Raw genomic sequence first — 15,018 nt, forward strand, 5'->3', positions numbered from 1 at the left:
GGGCCGGGTGGCTCCGCCAGTACAGGAACAAACATGCCTCCCTTCCAATTTAAAGCGCACATTTTTGACGTGGGCCAATCAGAAGCACCACCTCGCTTCTGAAGCAAAGCCAACTAAAAATGGCAACAAAACAGAGAGTTCCAACATTTCAATGCATGTTTTTATTGGGGCCAAAATTATATATCATACACACTATGCTTCTAGTTTGCCCACCGGCACACCCTTCACTACTGTGACAGTTTGCACCTGCACTGTGGAGAGCGCAGCAGTGAAAAACAAGGAATCAGACTGACCTCTCTTTGAGCAGGAGATAAGGCATCCCCCTACAGGTGGGTGCAATGCGTAAGTGCACTGCCTACAGGGGTGCCGTAAGGTTTCCCACTCCTTAGGTGTGCCCTTCTACGGGTGCACTGACTGGGACAATTCTATGTGGCAGTTAGTGAGCCTCCCACTTTTTCTCAGCCTCTGCACAGGTTACTTTAATACGGTGCGGGCACAAAAACAAAGTGTTGCCTCATTTGCATGGGTCTTCACTCTATGTAAATGCGAGAAAACTCAATGTGATTGCACGCCTTTGCAAAATGTGCGCCAGCATGATCCAAATTAAAGAAAAGGCCACACAGCACTTGTAGCCCCTTCTATAATACCAAAATGCCATGTGGGTGCATGAAGAGGTTTGAATGCCTTGTGCCACCTGGGCACTTTCTGTGATTCATTCATTGATTACCTTGTTAACTATAAACATTGTGAGGTACATTGAAAGATGTGAGACAGTATCCCATATAGTGAATCACAACAATTCTTCCCTTTATTGTTGATCATGCATGTTTTAAACATTCTCATTGGGATTCAGCCAAGTTATCTTCAATGCCATTTTTGAACAATGCTACATTTTTAAATTTCCAAATGAATAGTTAAGCAAAGGTGTTGCATCATTGATCAACAAACACTAGCAATCTCATAGCCTTCCATCATGAATGTGAATTGATCCTGAGTATAAATAGGCATCAGGTATTCTCCTGATAATGTGTATAATGTATGGAGGGATTCTCTGTTCTACAATGCGCATCTGCAATCGGGTAGAGGTGATTTGTATCACAAGAGCAGAAGGTGCCTTGGCACTGCACAACATGTGCAACACAGATGTGCATATCACTTTTTCTAAATGTGGCCAAAAATACAGTCTCACAGAAATAATTGTCAGTGAGATTGGTAGAATTTTAGGGTTGGGTTTGGATTTACAATTTTGTTGCATACCTGTGAGGAATGGAAATATGTGAACATCTACATTCAACACGCTGATTAACAGAATCTGGAAAGATAAGTGGAATTTTAGGCTCCTTAGATGCATCTTCTATGAAGGGAAAGGTGTCAGTAGGCATGGAGTATGCCAAAACCTTTAGCTGTTCTCCTTCCTGGCCAGAGAATGTTAAGAGGGTTTGCCTGTGAAGTTGTAAAGCCTACAATTCTGCAATTCGCATCCACACCAGCAATCGGATGCAGATATATTGTGTGAGCCTGCTTTTGAGTACAATTTAAGGGAAGAGAGTAATGAGTCTTTACTTGCCTGGTGTACCACACACATCCTGTAGGCAAAGCCCATTGGCAGTGGGTGATTCATTGTGAAAAGCCTTTTATCAAAGTCTGTATGCAGAGGGTGGTTTAATCAATCAATCAATCAATCAGTAAACTTCTGAAAGTGAGCAGGTCGTGGGTCTGCCGTAGATGGGTGGGGAGGGTGTTCCAGGTCTTGGCGGCGAGGAAGGAGAAGGATCTGCTGCTGGAGGTCGTTTGTTGGGTGCGCAGGACGGCAGCGAGGGTGAGGCTGGCAGAGCGGAGCTGTCGGGGGGGGTGTAGAAGTTGAGTCTGTCGTTCAGGTAGGCTGGTCCGGTGTTGTGGAGTGCTTTGTGTGTGTGGGTGAGAAGTTTGAAGGTGATCCTTTTGTTGAAGGGGAGCCAGTGCAGGTCTCTGAGGTGGGAGGTGATGTGGCTGCAGCGGGGACATTGAGGATCAGTCGGGCTCAGGCGTTCTGGATGTGTTGTAGTCGATGCAGGTGCTTGGCCGGGATTCCTGCATAGAGTGCGTTGCCTAGCCTGCTGCTGACGAGGGCTTGGGTTACCATTCTTCTGGTTTCGGTCGGGATCCGTTTGTAGATCCTGAGAAGCATGTGGAGGGTGTTGTAGCAGGAGGAGGCGACGGCATTGACCTGCTTCGACATGGAGAGGGAGGAGTCGAGGATGAACCCTAGGTTGCGTACGTGGTCCGTGGGTGTTGGAGCTGCTCCCAGTGTGGTTGGCCACCTGGCGTCGTCCCACGCAGAGGGGGTGGGGCCTCGGAAGAGGACCTCAGTCTTGTCCGAGTTCAGTTTTAGGCGGCTGCTCCTCATCCACTCTGCGACGGCCTTCATCCCTTCGTGGAGGTTGGTTCTGGCGGTGTGCCGGTCCTTGGTGAGGGAGAGGATGCGCTGGGTGTCGTCGGCGTAGGAGATGATGTTCAGGTCGTGTTGGCGGGCCACATGTGCAAGGGGGTCCATGTAGATGTTGAACAGGGTTGGGCTGAGGGAAGAGCCTAGGGGTACGCAGCAGATAATGTCGGTGGCTTCGGAGCGGAAGGGCGGGAGGCGGACTCTCTGGGTTCTGCCGGAGAGGAAGGACGTGGTCCAGTCCAGGGCCTTCTTCTGGATACCGGCTTCTTGGAGGTGTGTTCTTAGTGTGCAATGGCAGACCGCGTCGATGGCGGCTGACAGGTCCAGGAGGATGAGGGCTGAAGTTTCGCCTTTGTCTAGCTGGTGCCTGATGTCGTCTGTGGCGGCGATGAGGGCAGACTCGGTGCTGTGGTTGCGTCTGAATCCAGACTGGGATGGGTCTAGGATGGTGTTGGCCTCGAGGTGGCGGGTCAGCTGCATGTTGGCGATTTTCTCGATGACCTACACAGGAAGGGGAGCAGGGAGATGGGCCGGAAATTCTTGAGGTCTTTGGGGTCCGCCTTGGGCTTCTTGAGGAGGGCGTTGATTTCGGCGTGCTTCCAGCTTTCCGGTAATTGTTGAAAGCTGTTGGTACTGGCAGTGGGCAGTTTTTATTTCTTATGAAACCTTTGGTCAAATCCCAAAGACAATGGTTTATTGATTTTGACAATATTGTGTTAAAGTTTTACATAAACAGTGTATTATTGGTTAAGAAAACACCTTGTCAAAGCTAATATCGAGAGGTCTATTTATTATGTAAAACCTGTATCACATTGCTTGTTGTTTCTCCATGTTCATGTATATGAAGTTTTTATTAACTGTACAAATAATTGAAATCATTACAGTAAATAATACAAAACAGGCATCCTATAAAAAGTGAAATGAAAACAATTAAAAAATCGACACAAGGTATGTTAAAAAGACTATAAACACTTCAGTGTGTTATTGATGAGGCTACCTCCCCTCCCAGGTGGCCTGCTTGATCAACAGGCACCCAAGTTTTGTGGTCGTGGTCAAGTACTTCTGCTCGCATTTGTGGAGCCCCCACAGCCCTGAAGATGGACTGCTTTGTAAGTCAATTAGTCCTTCTTCTTGGTGCTCCAAGTTGGAACCACGTGATGGAGCACGCACCTCAGAGCTTGTTGTAGGCCCAGCTGCTTTCTTCCACTTGATTTGCAATACTCGTCGCCACGGATAAGTTGCGATCGTCAGCAGCTTTTAAGGTGATCCTGATATGATGTATACATTTCCACGGTCTTGCCAATAATGTCGTGTTTGAGGTAGAAAAGCACAAGGCTGACGCTTCACTGAAAGGACTTTATTCCATTGGATATGCAAATCGTGGCCAGGAGTCGCCTTCATTGTCAAGGTTGGGGCAGAAACATAAAAGGTGCAACCAGGATTCCCTCATGTAGAAGCACAGTCTACACTTTGTAGTTTCCCGTCTGTAGGCCCAGGCAGGGTTAAAATCAGCAATTCCAAACATGCTTAGTCTCATGTAAAGAATTTTACTTCGGGCTTGTGGAGAGGGAGCCTCGCCTAGGTAAGGTTGTGCTTTGCCTAAAATGTAAGAGTGTTTCAGCTGGTCTGAATGGGGGCTTGAGCGGAGGGATTTAAAGTCGAGGTCGAAAGAGATTTCCCATACTTGTTTGTTTATTTGCTTTTTTACAAGCATTCAGTGGAATTTACGGCAATTGTATGCTCTTTTCCTCGATGTTCAGTATGGTGAAGCAGGCCGAGCATGTTTCCTCGAAGATGGCTCTCAGTTGATGTTTTAGAGACTTAGCGGGAGCCCTTAGGATCTTTAGGTACAACTTTAGAATCTCCTCTTGACATGACACATCTGGCCTCACCAAACCCAGCTCCAGTCTTAACCTTGCTTTCCTCACAGACCTCGGGATAAGAAGCACTGATTTTTATGCCTTTGCTTGGGCGTCCTGAGACCCCGGAAAGGCCAAATGGCCACAGCTGATTGCTGGGAGAAGTTCAAATTTTAAAACTGTCAATATTGACACTGCGGATGGGCTGATCAGATGAAGACTCGGTTGCTTTAACAAATATGTGACCTGGTTGGCCTGGGACGACTGCTGTTTCAGGTGGATATTCTCCTTGGCCTGTTCCGTGAGCCAGACCCCTAGGTAGTTATATGAGGCCACAGTATTCATTTGTAGGTTTCCTATTGACCACTGTGCTATCTTTTTCCGATGACAGCTCCTGAAAATGCTGACCTTGGTCTTTCCCTGGTTAACTGCCAGGTTTTTGTCTTGATTGAAATGATTCAAGGCGCTTAGTGATCTTTGTAGGCCCACCTTTGTATGGTCCATTATAGCAGTGTCGTCGGCATATTGTAGCACCGGCAGCCTCACAGCTCCTAGTCTTGGTGCTACTAGACAGGCTCCTTTTAAGGCATCTCCCATGTCCGCGGTGTATAAGTTGAAGAGGATGGGGGCCAACACGTATCCTTGTTTCAGCCCATTATTCATGGGTATTTTAGGGGACACACTGTGTGCGCTTGTTTTGACCCGCACCCAAGTGTCTTCATAGAGTGATCTATTGCTTTCAGGGGGGTTGATGGAATGCCCCAGTTTTTTAGTTTCCACCATAGTCTTCTACGTACAACTTTATCGAAAGCTGTACCGTAGTCGATAAACCAGCAGAGAAGTGGGGGATGGTTCTTCCTTGTTGCCTGAGCTGATAGGTGCGCTAGTGCAAGCACAATGTCCATGGTCGATGACTGTGACCGCAAGCCTGTCTGATAGAAAGGAATGATGGTATTTTCTTCAGCCCATGTCTCCAGATCTTTCAATAGGAGATGTGCTTATGCCTTGGCCTCGAGAACATGCAAAGCAATGAGCCTGTAGTTTGATGGCTTTAGGTGATCCCCTTTTTTAAAAATGGGGACCAATATAGAACCCTTCCAGGAGTTAAGGGTTATGGCTTGCAGGAAGGTGTGATTGTAGAGAGGAGTTAGAGTTGCGGCCCAGAAATCAGGGGCTTTTTTGAAGACCGGTGCAGGAATCCCATTAGGCCCAGGAGCCCTGTCGTTCTTCATGGTCTTAAGAATCTTGATGACCTGTTGGGGGTTAATCTGGGCAGGAGTGCAGTGAGTTCATGTATATTTTCATGTTAGTATTTAGCAGTGTGTAGAATGAAGTACAGGCTGGAGTATTAATACTGTTAATATTGCTTCTGCTGAGTTCTGATTTTTTAACCCACATCACCTCCGTGAGTAAGCTTTGTAGCTCTCAGTCTTGTTATAAGAAGGTCAAATGATAAAGGGGTGCTCTTGATGCACAATTTGTGTGTAATAGGAAAAGGACCCCAAGACACTAAAGGTAGAGAGTTCCAACTGGCACAAGTGAAGCATAATAACTCCTGGGTGCCAGAAGACCCCTGGAACCAGTTTGTCAACTATTTTAAAATATTTGTAAGATGCGATATCCAATGTGCAAATAAGGTTCCCTAAACTCACCATAATAAACCTCTAAACCCATATGTTATAGAGGATTATGTGTTTATAGATTATGAATAGTACATATGGTATGCCAGGAAATCCTAAGCTTTACGAGGCAACAGGCTTTCAGCCATTCACTTTCAGGTTTGTAAATGAATTTGGAGAACACTGCTACTGAGATGTTTTATCAATGCACATCTTTGTAACTGTGTCTCAGAGCATTGTGATAAACACTGTGTGTGACAGCTGCATCAAAGCACATTACAAGTATGTTGCCTATTGCTTAGCAGATGGCTGCGGAGACTTTGAGAGACTGAAGGCTTGTTTCCCGTATAGTTTGTCCAACCACAAATGCATCACTTCAAAAACAATCAGTAATTCTATTTGCAGAGTTACATCTTACCCAGGTGTTGGTATGGGCAGTCACAAGAAGTTCCACTGGAAACTGCCATGCCTTGCCTCAGTATCAGCAGCACATCAAAGAAAACAAAGGTACATGCTGCATGTTATAAACCTGTTATATCACAGTGAGAAACTGAGAAATTGAAGCATTTCAATTTTGCAAGATCTCAAAAAAGTCAAAAGACTTCTAATGGGAAATACATATGTTAAATAATGCTAACAGAGCAACAAGTAGCATCAAAAATACTACAAGACATTATTCCAACCTGTGACAAGCAGGTTATACACAGTTCGTTCTAGGACGTGCATTAGACAATTGACCTATCTTAGCAGAACTATAGACTGACACTTGAAATATATACATAGGTCTCAGCAGCAACTACTAAATGACAATAAAACCTAGTCTGTGTTTGATCAGTGAAAAAGCTGGACCAGCTTTACTATAGCATTTCCCATTGTCTCACCATGAAATGCCAGATCAACTCAGTCTCCTCCTGCTTCCACACCCTTCGCATGCTCCAAAAGTTCTTCTGATGACTCCCCGTCAACACCAGAAAAACGTTACCCAAGCCCTAGTCACCAACCGACTTGACTACGGCAATGCACTCTATGGAGGAACTACATTCAACTCCTAAAGAGACCCTAGACGATAGAGTACTCAGGTGCCAAACTCATCCTCAACCTCCCTAAATGGACCCGCATCACCCCTCAACTCATGAACCTCCACTGGCACTACGTCCAGAAAAGATGCCAGCTCAAGATGCTCACACACTCCTACAAGGCCTTCCACAACCAAAGACCAGTATACATTACCGACAGCCTAAACTACCACCAACCCGCCAGATGCCTGTGATCCACCTCCCCCACATCAACCACTAGCAGGCTCAAGTTTGCCCTTCTCGCTGCCCTCTAGACCAAATCAGCCTTCTCTCTTTTAGGAAAAATCAAAAGCATTTCTCTTGCCATGGCCACCCTTAATTACCATGGTTTTCTCTAACAGTTCGCTTAATATAATCTACAGTTGTTACTGGCAGGCAATGCCTTCTGAGATCATTTTAGTTAACGATGAATGCAGTAAAATAAAAATTGGGGGCTTTATTCAAACTCCATTTTGTAGTATCTAAAGTATTACTAAAGCAGTGTTACTCATGTACTACAAATACTATTCATAAACAAATATAATTTTTAGGTGCAATTGTGGTAGGGATTGGTTGGTAGAGTGGTAGGAAAATGTGGACTAGAAACTCAAATTTGGGAACAGTTTAGGGAACTATTAGGAGGAGTTTAGGAAGGGACTTGCTAATGCAAACACACACCCACAGAAGAGTAAGACCATTCCTATTTACAAACTGCACGTTTAGAGTTAATACAGCCCTAAAGGTCACAAACCAGGCGTAAGAGTACTCTTACCGATCCTTAGAGTGAGTCCAGCAAAACACATGGGCATGCACAGGTACTACAACATGTTCCAATAGAAACTAATGGAGGCAAAGAATTAAAATAACAACCTGTAGGAAATTATGTTAAAAAAATTACGTCATTTTGAATTTTACATTAAATGTATATTCGTATTTTGCATAAAAATGTATCTTTATCAAATAATTAATACAGGTAAAATAGTTAATTACCTAAACATTTATGTTGATGAGTTAATGTACATTAATAATGTATTTCATTAGTTCTCAATCAAAAATCATTATTTTACATTGATAACTTACATTAAACTATATATCTTTGAATTAATGAACATTTTACATTTTCTCTATAGTTTCCAGAAAGGCGATTTCTTCAGAGAGGTGTGCTCGGGTGTGTGAAAAGTTACTATTAGTAACTTTACACTTGTAATTTCATAGCCTGATCTCATCACCCTCTGATTTCATGGGGAGAAGACATGTAAGCCTACAATTAATTTTCAATCTACACTCTGATATGGTGAATAGCATCAAAGTGTAGATTTATAATTAGGTGCTGGATTAGAATTAAACATAAGCACATTTGCACATGTAAATTCAGCTTAGTAAATAAACCCCTTAGTATATCTCATTTATAAAAAATCTGAGAAAAGGTGGGATAAGTGATCCGATCCATAGTAAACAACTTGAAATCTCAAATGGTTTGCAATACTGGAAAAAGGTTGTGTATGGAAATGAGACCTTCAGGTGAGGTTGTCTATTCCTAGTCCCAGAGGACTGTTAGTCTTGGAAAGACCTCTCCTTTTGAACTGATCTCAGTACCCTTGTATTTGACCCAGCCAGCACACCTACAGTGTCTCAGCTATTCCAGCCACTGAAGGTGATCCCTAATTAGCTTTGTGTGCTCCAACTTCTCCAATCCTCCACCACATTCCTTACCTATGGTTCATGGCTTATACACGTCTCAAAGAACCTCTCCTTAAAATCATAATGTCATAACAGTTAGTCTGTCAGCTATCTACCCAACTGAAGGTCATGACGAAACACAACTACTTATTCTGAAACAGCTCAATCAAGCTACTCCTTCCAGAAAACAGAATAGCACATTCACTGTATTATCAAGTGTAGGACCATCAATCAGATGCCTTACAAGGTTTAGCTGGAGACCTTGGTGTCAGCCAATATGCTGGTTCTTGTCCTTTATCCTCATAAGGCACCATCAGCTACAGCACTGGCCTATAAGTGGTATGAGGTAAAATAACTAGCATTAAGGACTGACTCTTCTGTCAGTTATGATACACTAAAACACATAGCCAAACAGCTAAACATATATCGAAGCAAAAACATCATAATAAACCTCAAGATATGATCAAATGAAAAATATCTAACAGACATAGAACACGAAAATAAATACTCAACACATTAAAAACATCAATATGCAGAAAATGGTGATGGTCAGGCAAAACCAGAGACTATTTCAATAGTTTGATATAAAATGTAGCAACAACTACAAAATCGCAATCATCCAAAATATTCTGATTAAACATGCACTTTACACTGCATTCTGCACAACTGACAATAAAAGGAAAACTGAAAATGCTTCAAAACTATATAATATAACGTTTTCAAGAAGAGCAATGATTACATTCAATCGCCTTTAAATCCAATGCATGTATCTGTAACTATGTTTGTAGTTAGGTATTTGTATGTGTTATTGCAAAGTGCAAAGCTGTCCAAAAGCAACAGAGAAATGCATAGAGTCAAAATGAAAGATTGAGAGTGATTAGAGGGCTAGCTGATTTCAGAGAGAGGAATCGGACTGTTACTGCTTTGTGATGTAGTGGTCTTCATCTGTTTCCTAAGTTGGAGCAACTTGAATCATTCCTTATGTATACAGAGATCTTGCTCTAGATGGTGGGTGCCTAGATTGAGAAGTCCTGTTGGTTTTTATCTGCTCTTCATCTTCACACCAGCCTGCTCCTGCTCTGACTGCAGATGTGCAGGGATTTACTGGTGGTGGTAAGCTTATCAGCCGGTTAGATGAGGGCGCCAGTCATGAAAGCTTGGTAGATGAAGCAGATGGGTTTGAAAAGTGTGTGTGCTGGCTGGTAAATTACATATTTTCCACCTGGGTTGGGATTGGTAATAAACAGTCTTGATAGTCCATAGTTGTCAGATTAAGGCCTAAGAAGCCGATTTATCAATATTTGACACAACTCAGCTAGACACCTTGCTGCACAGCTTGAAAAGGAGAGGTCAGGAATGCGGCATATTTAACATTATATGGCCATTCCTCTGCTCTCCTTGAACTGGCACACATGTGGCTGTCTGCGTCATAGTGCAAGGGTAGCTGGGTTGCAGACAGGATTGTTTTTGTGCAAGAAGGGACACCTTCCTGCACAAAAACAATCCTCTGAGGCTTTTCCTCTTTCTACATGTTCTGCAGAAAGCTGGATACATAGAAAGAGGCAGCAATAGGAGGAGAAATTAAGATATTCACCTCGTTACACCTTCCCTGGGAAGGTGTACCATTTTGACGCATTCCCAGGACTACCACCCATTCTAAATATGGTAATGCGCCAAAATCCATGGGTGAATGCATTGGAACACCCAAGCTCCAACAATGGAACACTTGTGCTGCCTTGCGTTACTCCAGATTTACTGCAGAGCCACACAAGGTGTGCGTGGCTTAGTATAACTGACTGCGTTACCTTGCATTACACAAATTCAACACCACACTTTGAGAAATATGGTCCTAAATGTATATCTGTGTTGCGTAAGAACTGTATGCTAACTTCCCTATTTGTTATTAAATGACCATGGTAGGCTAAGCATCCTTAATGACAAACAACCTGCTTTTCACAATACAACCTCTACTCAAACTCAAAAGTGTAGAAGAAAACAATAAAGTTTCCATGTTCTTATTTTGGCTCTAATCATAAGTTGCCCATAGCATCTTCACCTGAGGAATACTGTTCTTGGCAACTACAACGATCCTGGTGAGTCGAGACCTGGAATTATTGGGTCCATATGCTGCAGACTCAAAAAATCCAGGGCCAATCACATAGCCCCAGACACCACAGCAGAGCAGCAGGACCCGGCCACTGCCAATCTGCTTATTTCAGAATGGTGGAACAGAACATTTTCCCCCGATGTGACATTAAAAACAGCTGCCCCGTACACCCTGCTATGACCAAGTAAAAAAGCCCTCACATTTACCACCTGCTCCAAGCAAATGGAAGGAGGAAAAAATGCAGAATTGGACACAATATTCGAGGTCTATTTGCTGTTTCCCATTCGAGGGGAAATAACTCATAATCCCTGTTAACTGATGGGAGATACCGACTGGAATAATTAATTCCAGCCCTGATTTTCCCACATGAAAATAAAGAATAACTTTTAGAGAAGCCTTAAGCATAAATAAAATGGTTTCTTTCTGTATTTTAAAATGTGTACTTCAGTGTTTTAACATTTCGATCTGTGCTGTTAAATATAACCTTTCTTCAAGTTTTCATAATTATATGAACAGCATTTTTCTAACCAAAGATTTTGTTTGTTATCTCATAGGCAGATTCACGCTCAAGTCTCAGCATGTCCAAGATTCTAAAATGGGATTTGTCATCAATGCAATATATGCAATGGCACATGGTCTCCACAAAATGCAGATGGCGCTGTGTCCAGGCTACAAAGGACTATGTGACGCGATGAAACCCATTGATGGGCAGAAGCTACTTGACTGTCTCATGAAGGCTAACTTCACAGGAGTTGCTGGGGATATGATTATGTTTGATGAGAATGGAGACTCACCAGGAAGGTACAGTCACATGTTGTTACTAAAGGCTGTATTAACAGGGCTGACATTTAGATCTCATTATATTGTCGGTCACTCTCCACATGCACCCCACTAATAATGGAAAGCCTGATATAACACATAAACGTTGTAAGGTGATTGCATATATGTATAGTTTATAAGGAATTAAAACCTAATACCCCTCAGTAGGTTATCAACGCAAATACTCGCTGTAACCAATGTGTTCCATCTGTGTAATCTCCCTGGATTTTTTATTTTTTGACTAACTGGTTTTGGACCTTTACTGTAAGTCTCATTACCTGAGTCTCAATCAGGCAAATTCTGAGAAAATGTGAAAGTGGATTGAGAGTGCCTACCACCAGTGCCTGCCTTTTAACAAATGGCTGCTGCTATGTAGCAAGGCTTGGAGACTCTGTGCTGGTTTCAGGTAAGTGTGGGTGGCACATGTGTGCAAGTGTGTGTATGGGCAGCAGGTTTGAGACTGTCATCTTGTAAAGCCTGCTATTTGAGCACAGGCAGCCTGTCACAGAAGAGACCCTTCAAGGATTGGTGCTAACCTGGGGTAGGCCTTAAAATGAGAGTGAGCATTCAAAGTGTAGGTCTGTAGTGCTTACTGAAAGTCAGTGGGGTTTAATAGAATTATACATTATTGGCTTCGCCCCACTTGGGCTTGCGGTTTCCAGTGAGGTATCCATCTTTGGGCAAACATGCATTCCCAATGTAGATCTATAGTGATAAAGAAAAACCAAAGGTTGTGGTAAATAAATAAATAATACCTCTATTTTTGACTAGATATACAATAACAGATAGCTCAATAAATAAGAGTCAAGATTCGAGGTAGTCGGAGTCTGCAGGTTTAATACAGCATAAAGGACAGGAACAGGACAACCTGCACGGGCAAGATCTGGGATGGCTAGCCACTTTTAATAACAGTGCACAAGCATATATAGTTAAACAAAAATACATGATGTTCAATACAATAGGCGTACAATAGGCGTAGCAGTGGGCAGGGCCTGTAGCAGTCGCGAAAGATAAGGCAGAAAGGAGGTGTAACAGGAGGCGTGAACAGGGCGTATACATAGACATGTGATGTAAACGTAACAGAATATGTCATAAATGGGGCGAAAACATGGAGGGGGCTACCTAAGGAGCCGGGACCTCTAACCTAGTGGTGCGCGCAAACTGACAATGACGTGTTACTAGGGAGAAGCTGGGGGCTATGACTTCTGTGCTAGAAGAAGAGACTGAAGTCTGGAGAGTCAGAGCGACATGTACCTAAACACTATCTAGTATCTGATGTTTGGAGAACATGTTGATAGAATCCAAAAGTTATCAGGGTAAAGGCTAACAGACTCTAAGACTGGTGCATGCATTATTCTACATGTAGTGCGTGTTGAGGAATATTAAATGACCATTAATACAGTATTTCTCTTACATGGAGACGTAAAGGCTAGACTGTGACGGAAACTATTGATGCGATTCAGTAGCTTAGGAATGCAGAGAAGGAGGGCTGGACTGATAACTGGAATCATAACATACTCTTGGCAGACTGGCAGGTAGAGCCAGGCCGAGTCGGGCACTGCGAGGCAGGGAGTAAGTGAAGGGTCAGGGATACAGGTGGGGGCTGTATCGCTCCTCAGCGAGGGTTCAGGAGACAGGAGCTGAATCTGAGACCGGGCCCTTTTGAGGCCTAGAAACGGGGACTTTCAATGAAATAACGTGCACACTGTGAAACGTGGCAACGTAGCTTTACATAGGCCTAATACTCGTAGCTTTCACGAGAACTGGAAACTGGCATACTAGAGATGGACACAACTGTAATTGCGTCTTAAATCGATCATGGGGAATACATATGCATATTGATCATGCACACATAACATAGGATGGGGGACACGTAGGGACACAGAACATGGCAAAATTTACTTTTCCACATTCCCTCCTTGTCACTACGTTTCCATCAGGAAACATCAATATTCATGATACCATCTATCATTTCATACAGTATCATTTGCTCGTCTCGAATTTTCTTGGAACGGGATTTAGGACGGGACTTGGGACTAGGAATACAAGAGGTAGCACAAATGCCGCAAATCGCAGGGCCACATTGTATACAGAGGCAGCAACTGAATATGATCGCTACTGCAATACCTAGAAAGGACAATACTTTCCATCCCCAGGCAGAAACTATACTCCAAAACCAACCGGACCATGTCCAGGTGCCTGGATTCTGGTGTAACTGATGGGCAATTTTATGAAGTCTGGTTATAGCTGAATAAACAGACGGCGCGTTATTAGGAATGAAAATGCAGCAACTAGATCCGATGACTCTACATGCTCCTCCTCTATCGGCCAGTATGACGTCAAGAACGAGACGATTTTGGAGCACGACAAATCTCATAGCAGATTGCTCTTCGGTTAAGTTACCTAGAGCAGAGGCAGTCTCATTCACTACTGCTTCAAGGGTTCTTGTTAACCTACGTATTAACTTACTATTCTGGACAGGTCCTATGAAGAAGAAGAATCCTTTATTGAAGTCTGTATACTGTTCTAGAGCAGTTTCAGTTTGATCGACAATCGGGGACTCGATCTCCCTTTTATGTCTAATATGTACTAGATGTGTGTTTCTGTGATAATCGGATGGGGCTAGAAAAACTGGTGGCAGTAGGAAGGCAATGTAACAGGTTCCCTCCCAATCGAGGGGCAGACGAACATATGCGGTCTGACCACAAACAAAATAAGAATGACGTGAAGCTTTGAAAATAGATTTCCCACTGTCACTATACTTGACAATAGTAGTACAATCACTGTGTCCTACATGTACGGAACCATTATTTCTGACACATAATTCGCCTTTGACTGGTAGTACTGAAATAGCAGGTAAGTCTGGAGTAGGATCAGACTGAACATTCAGGACCATGAAATTCGAAGAATAATTACCCAAATTATAAACTTCATTTTCTAGATCTAACCCTGTTCTGTGGGGAAGACCTTGCTTGTCTGGAAAACATGTACTATTCAAAAGGGACATATCATTTGAGGATGACGTTAACATGGACCAGGCTCCACATGAGCCATTATGTGAGAACGGATGAGGAAACAGTGGCAGAACTCCCTTCGGTGTCTGGAAAGGGGGGAGTCGACCACACACCCAACAATTTGTGGCATTGCTGGTCTGGTGTGAATAATGCAACATACGGATAAATGAATTGTTGCGCATAGCAAGACGATAGGATAGTTCATGAGGAGGCAGATCACTAAACGTGTGCTCTACTGTAGCATTAGAAAACTTATTTACATGAGAAATTGGAAAACATAAATGAAATGCATAACTCGTGCAGGTAACCATCAAGCTGAAAAACAATATAAAACTTAGAAAAATGATACATCGGATTGAGTTTTGACTAACTCTCTCACTATGGGGGTCTATTTCATACATGTCAGATACCTGTCTAACCGTTTCACCTAGGGGAGGACT

At 43.2% G+C, this 15,018-nt stretch overlaps 1 protein-coding gene across 3 annotated transcripts in view; it reads left to right on the forward strand.

Annotated features, from left to right (window-relative positions):
- The window catches only part of GRM5 (glutamate metabotropic receptor 5), a 967,370-nt gene that overhangs the window by 697,733 nt on the left and 254,619 nt on the right, over nt 1-15,018 (forward strand). For all 3 annotated transcript variants that reach the window (XM_078658429.1, XM_078658430.1, XM_078658431.1), the window contains exon 4: nt 11,300-11,546. In XM_078658429.1, coding sequence (XP_078514555.1) covers nt 11,300-11,546 — 247 coding nt within the window. The remainder of the gene's footprint in view (nt 1-11,299; nt 11,547-15,018) is intronic.

Source organism: Lissotriton helveticus, chromosome 8, assembly GCF_964261635.1.
Source record: "Lissotriton helveticus chromosome 8, aLisHel1.1, whole genome shotgun sequence".
NCBI lineage: Eukaryota > Metazoa > Chordata > Amphibia > Caudata > Salamandridae > Lissotriton > Lissotriton helveticus.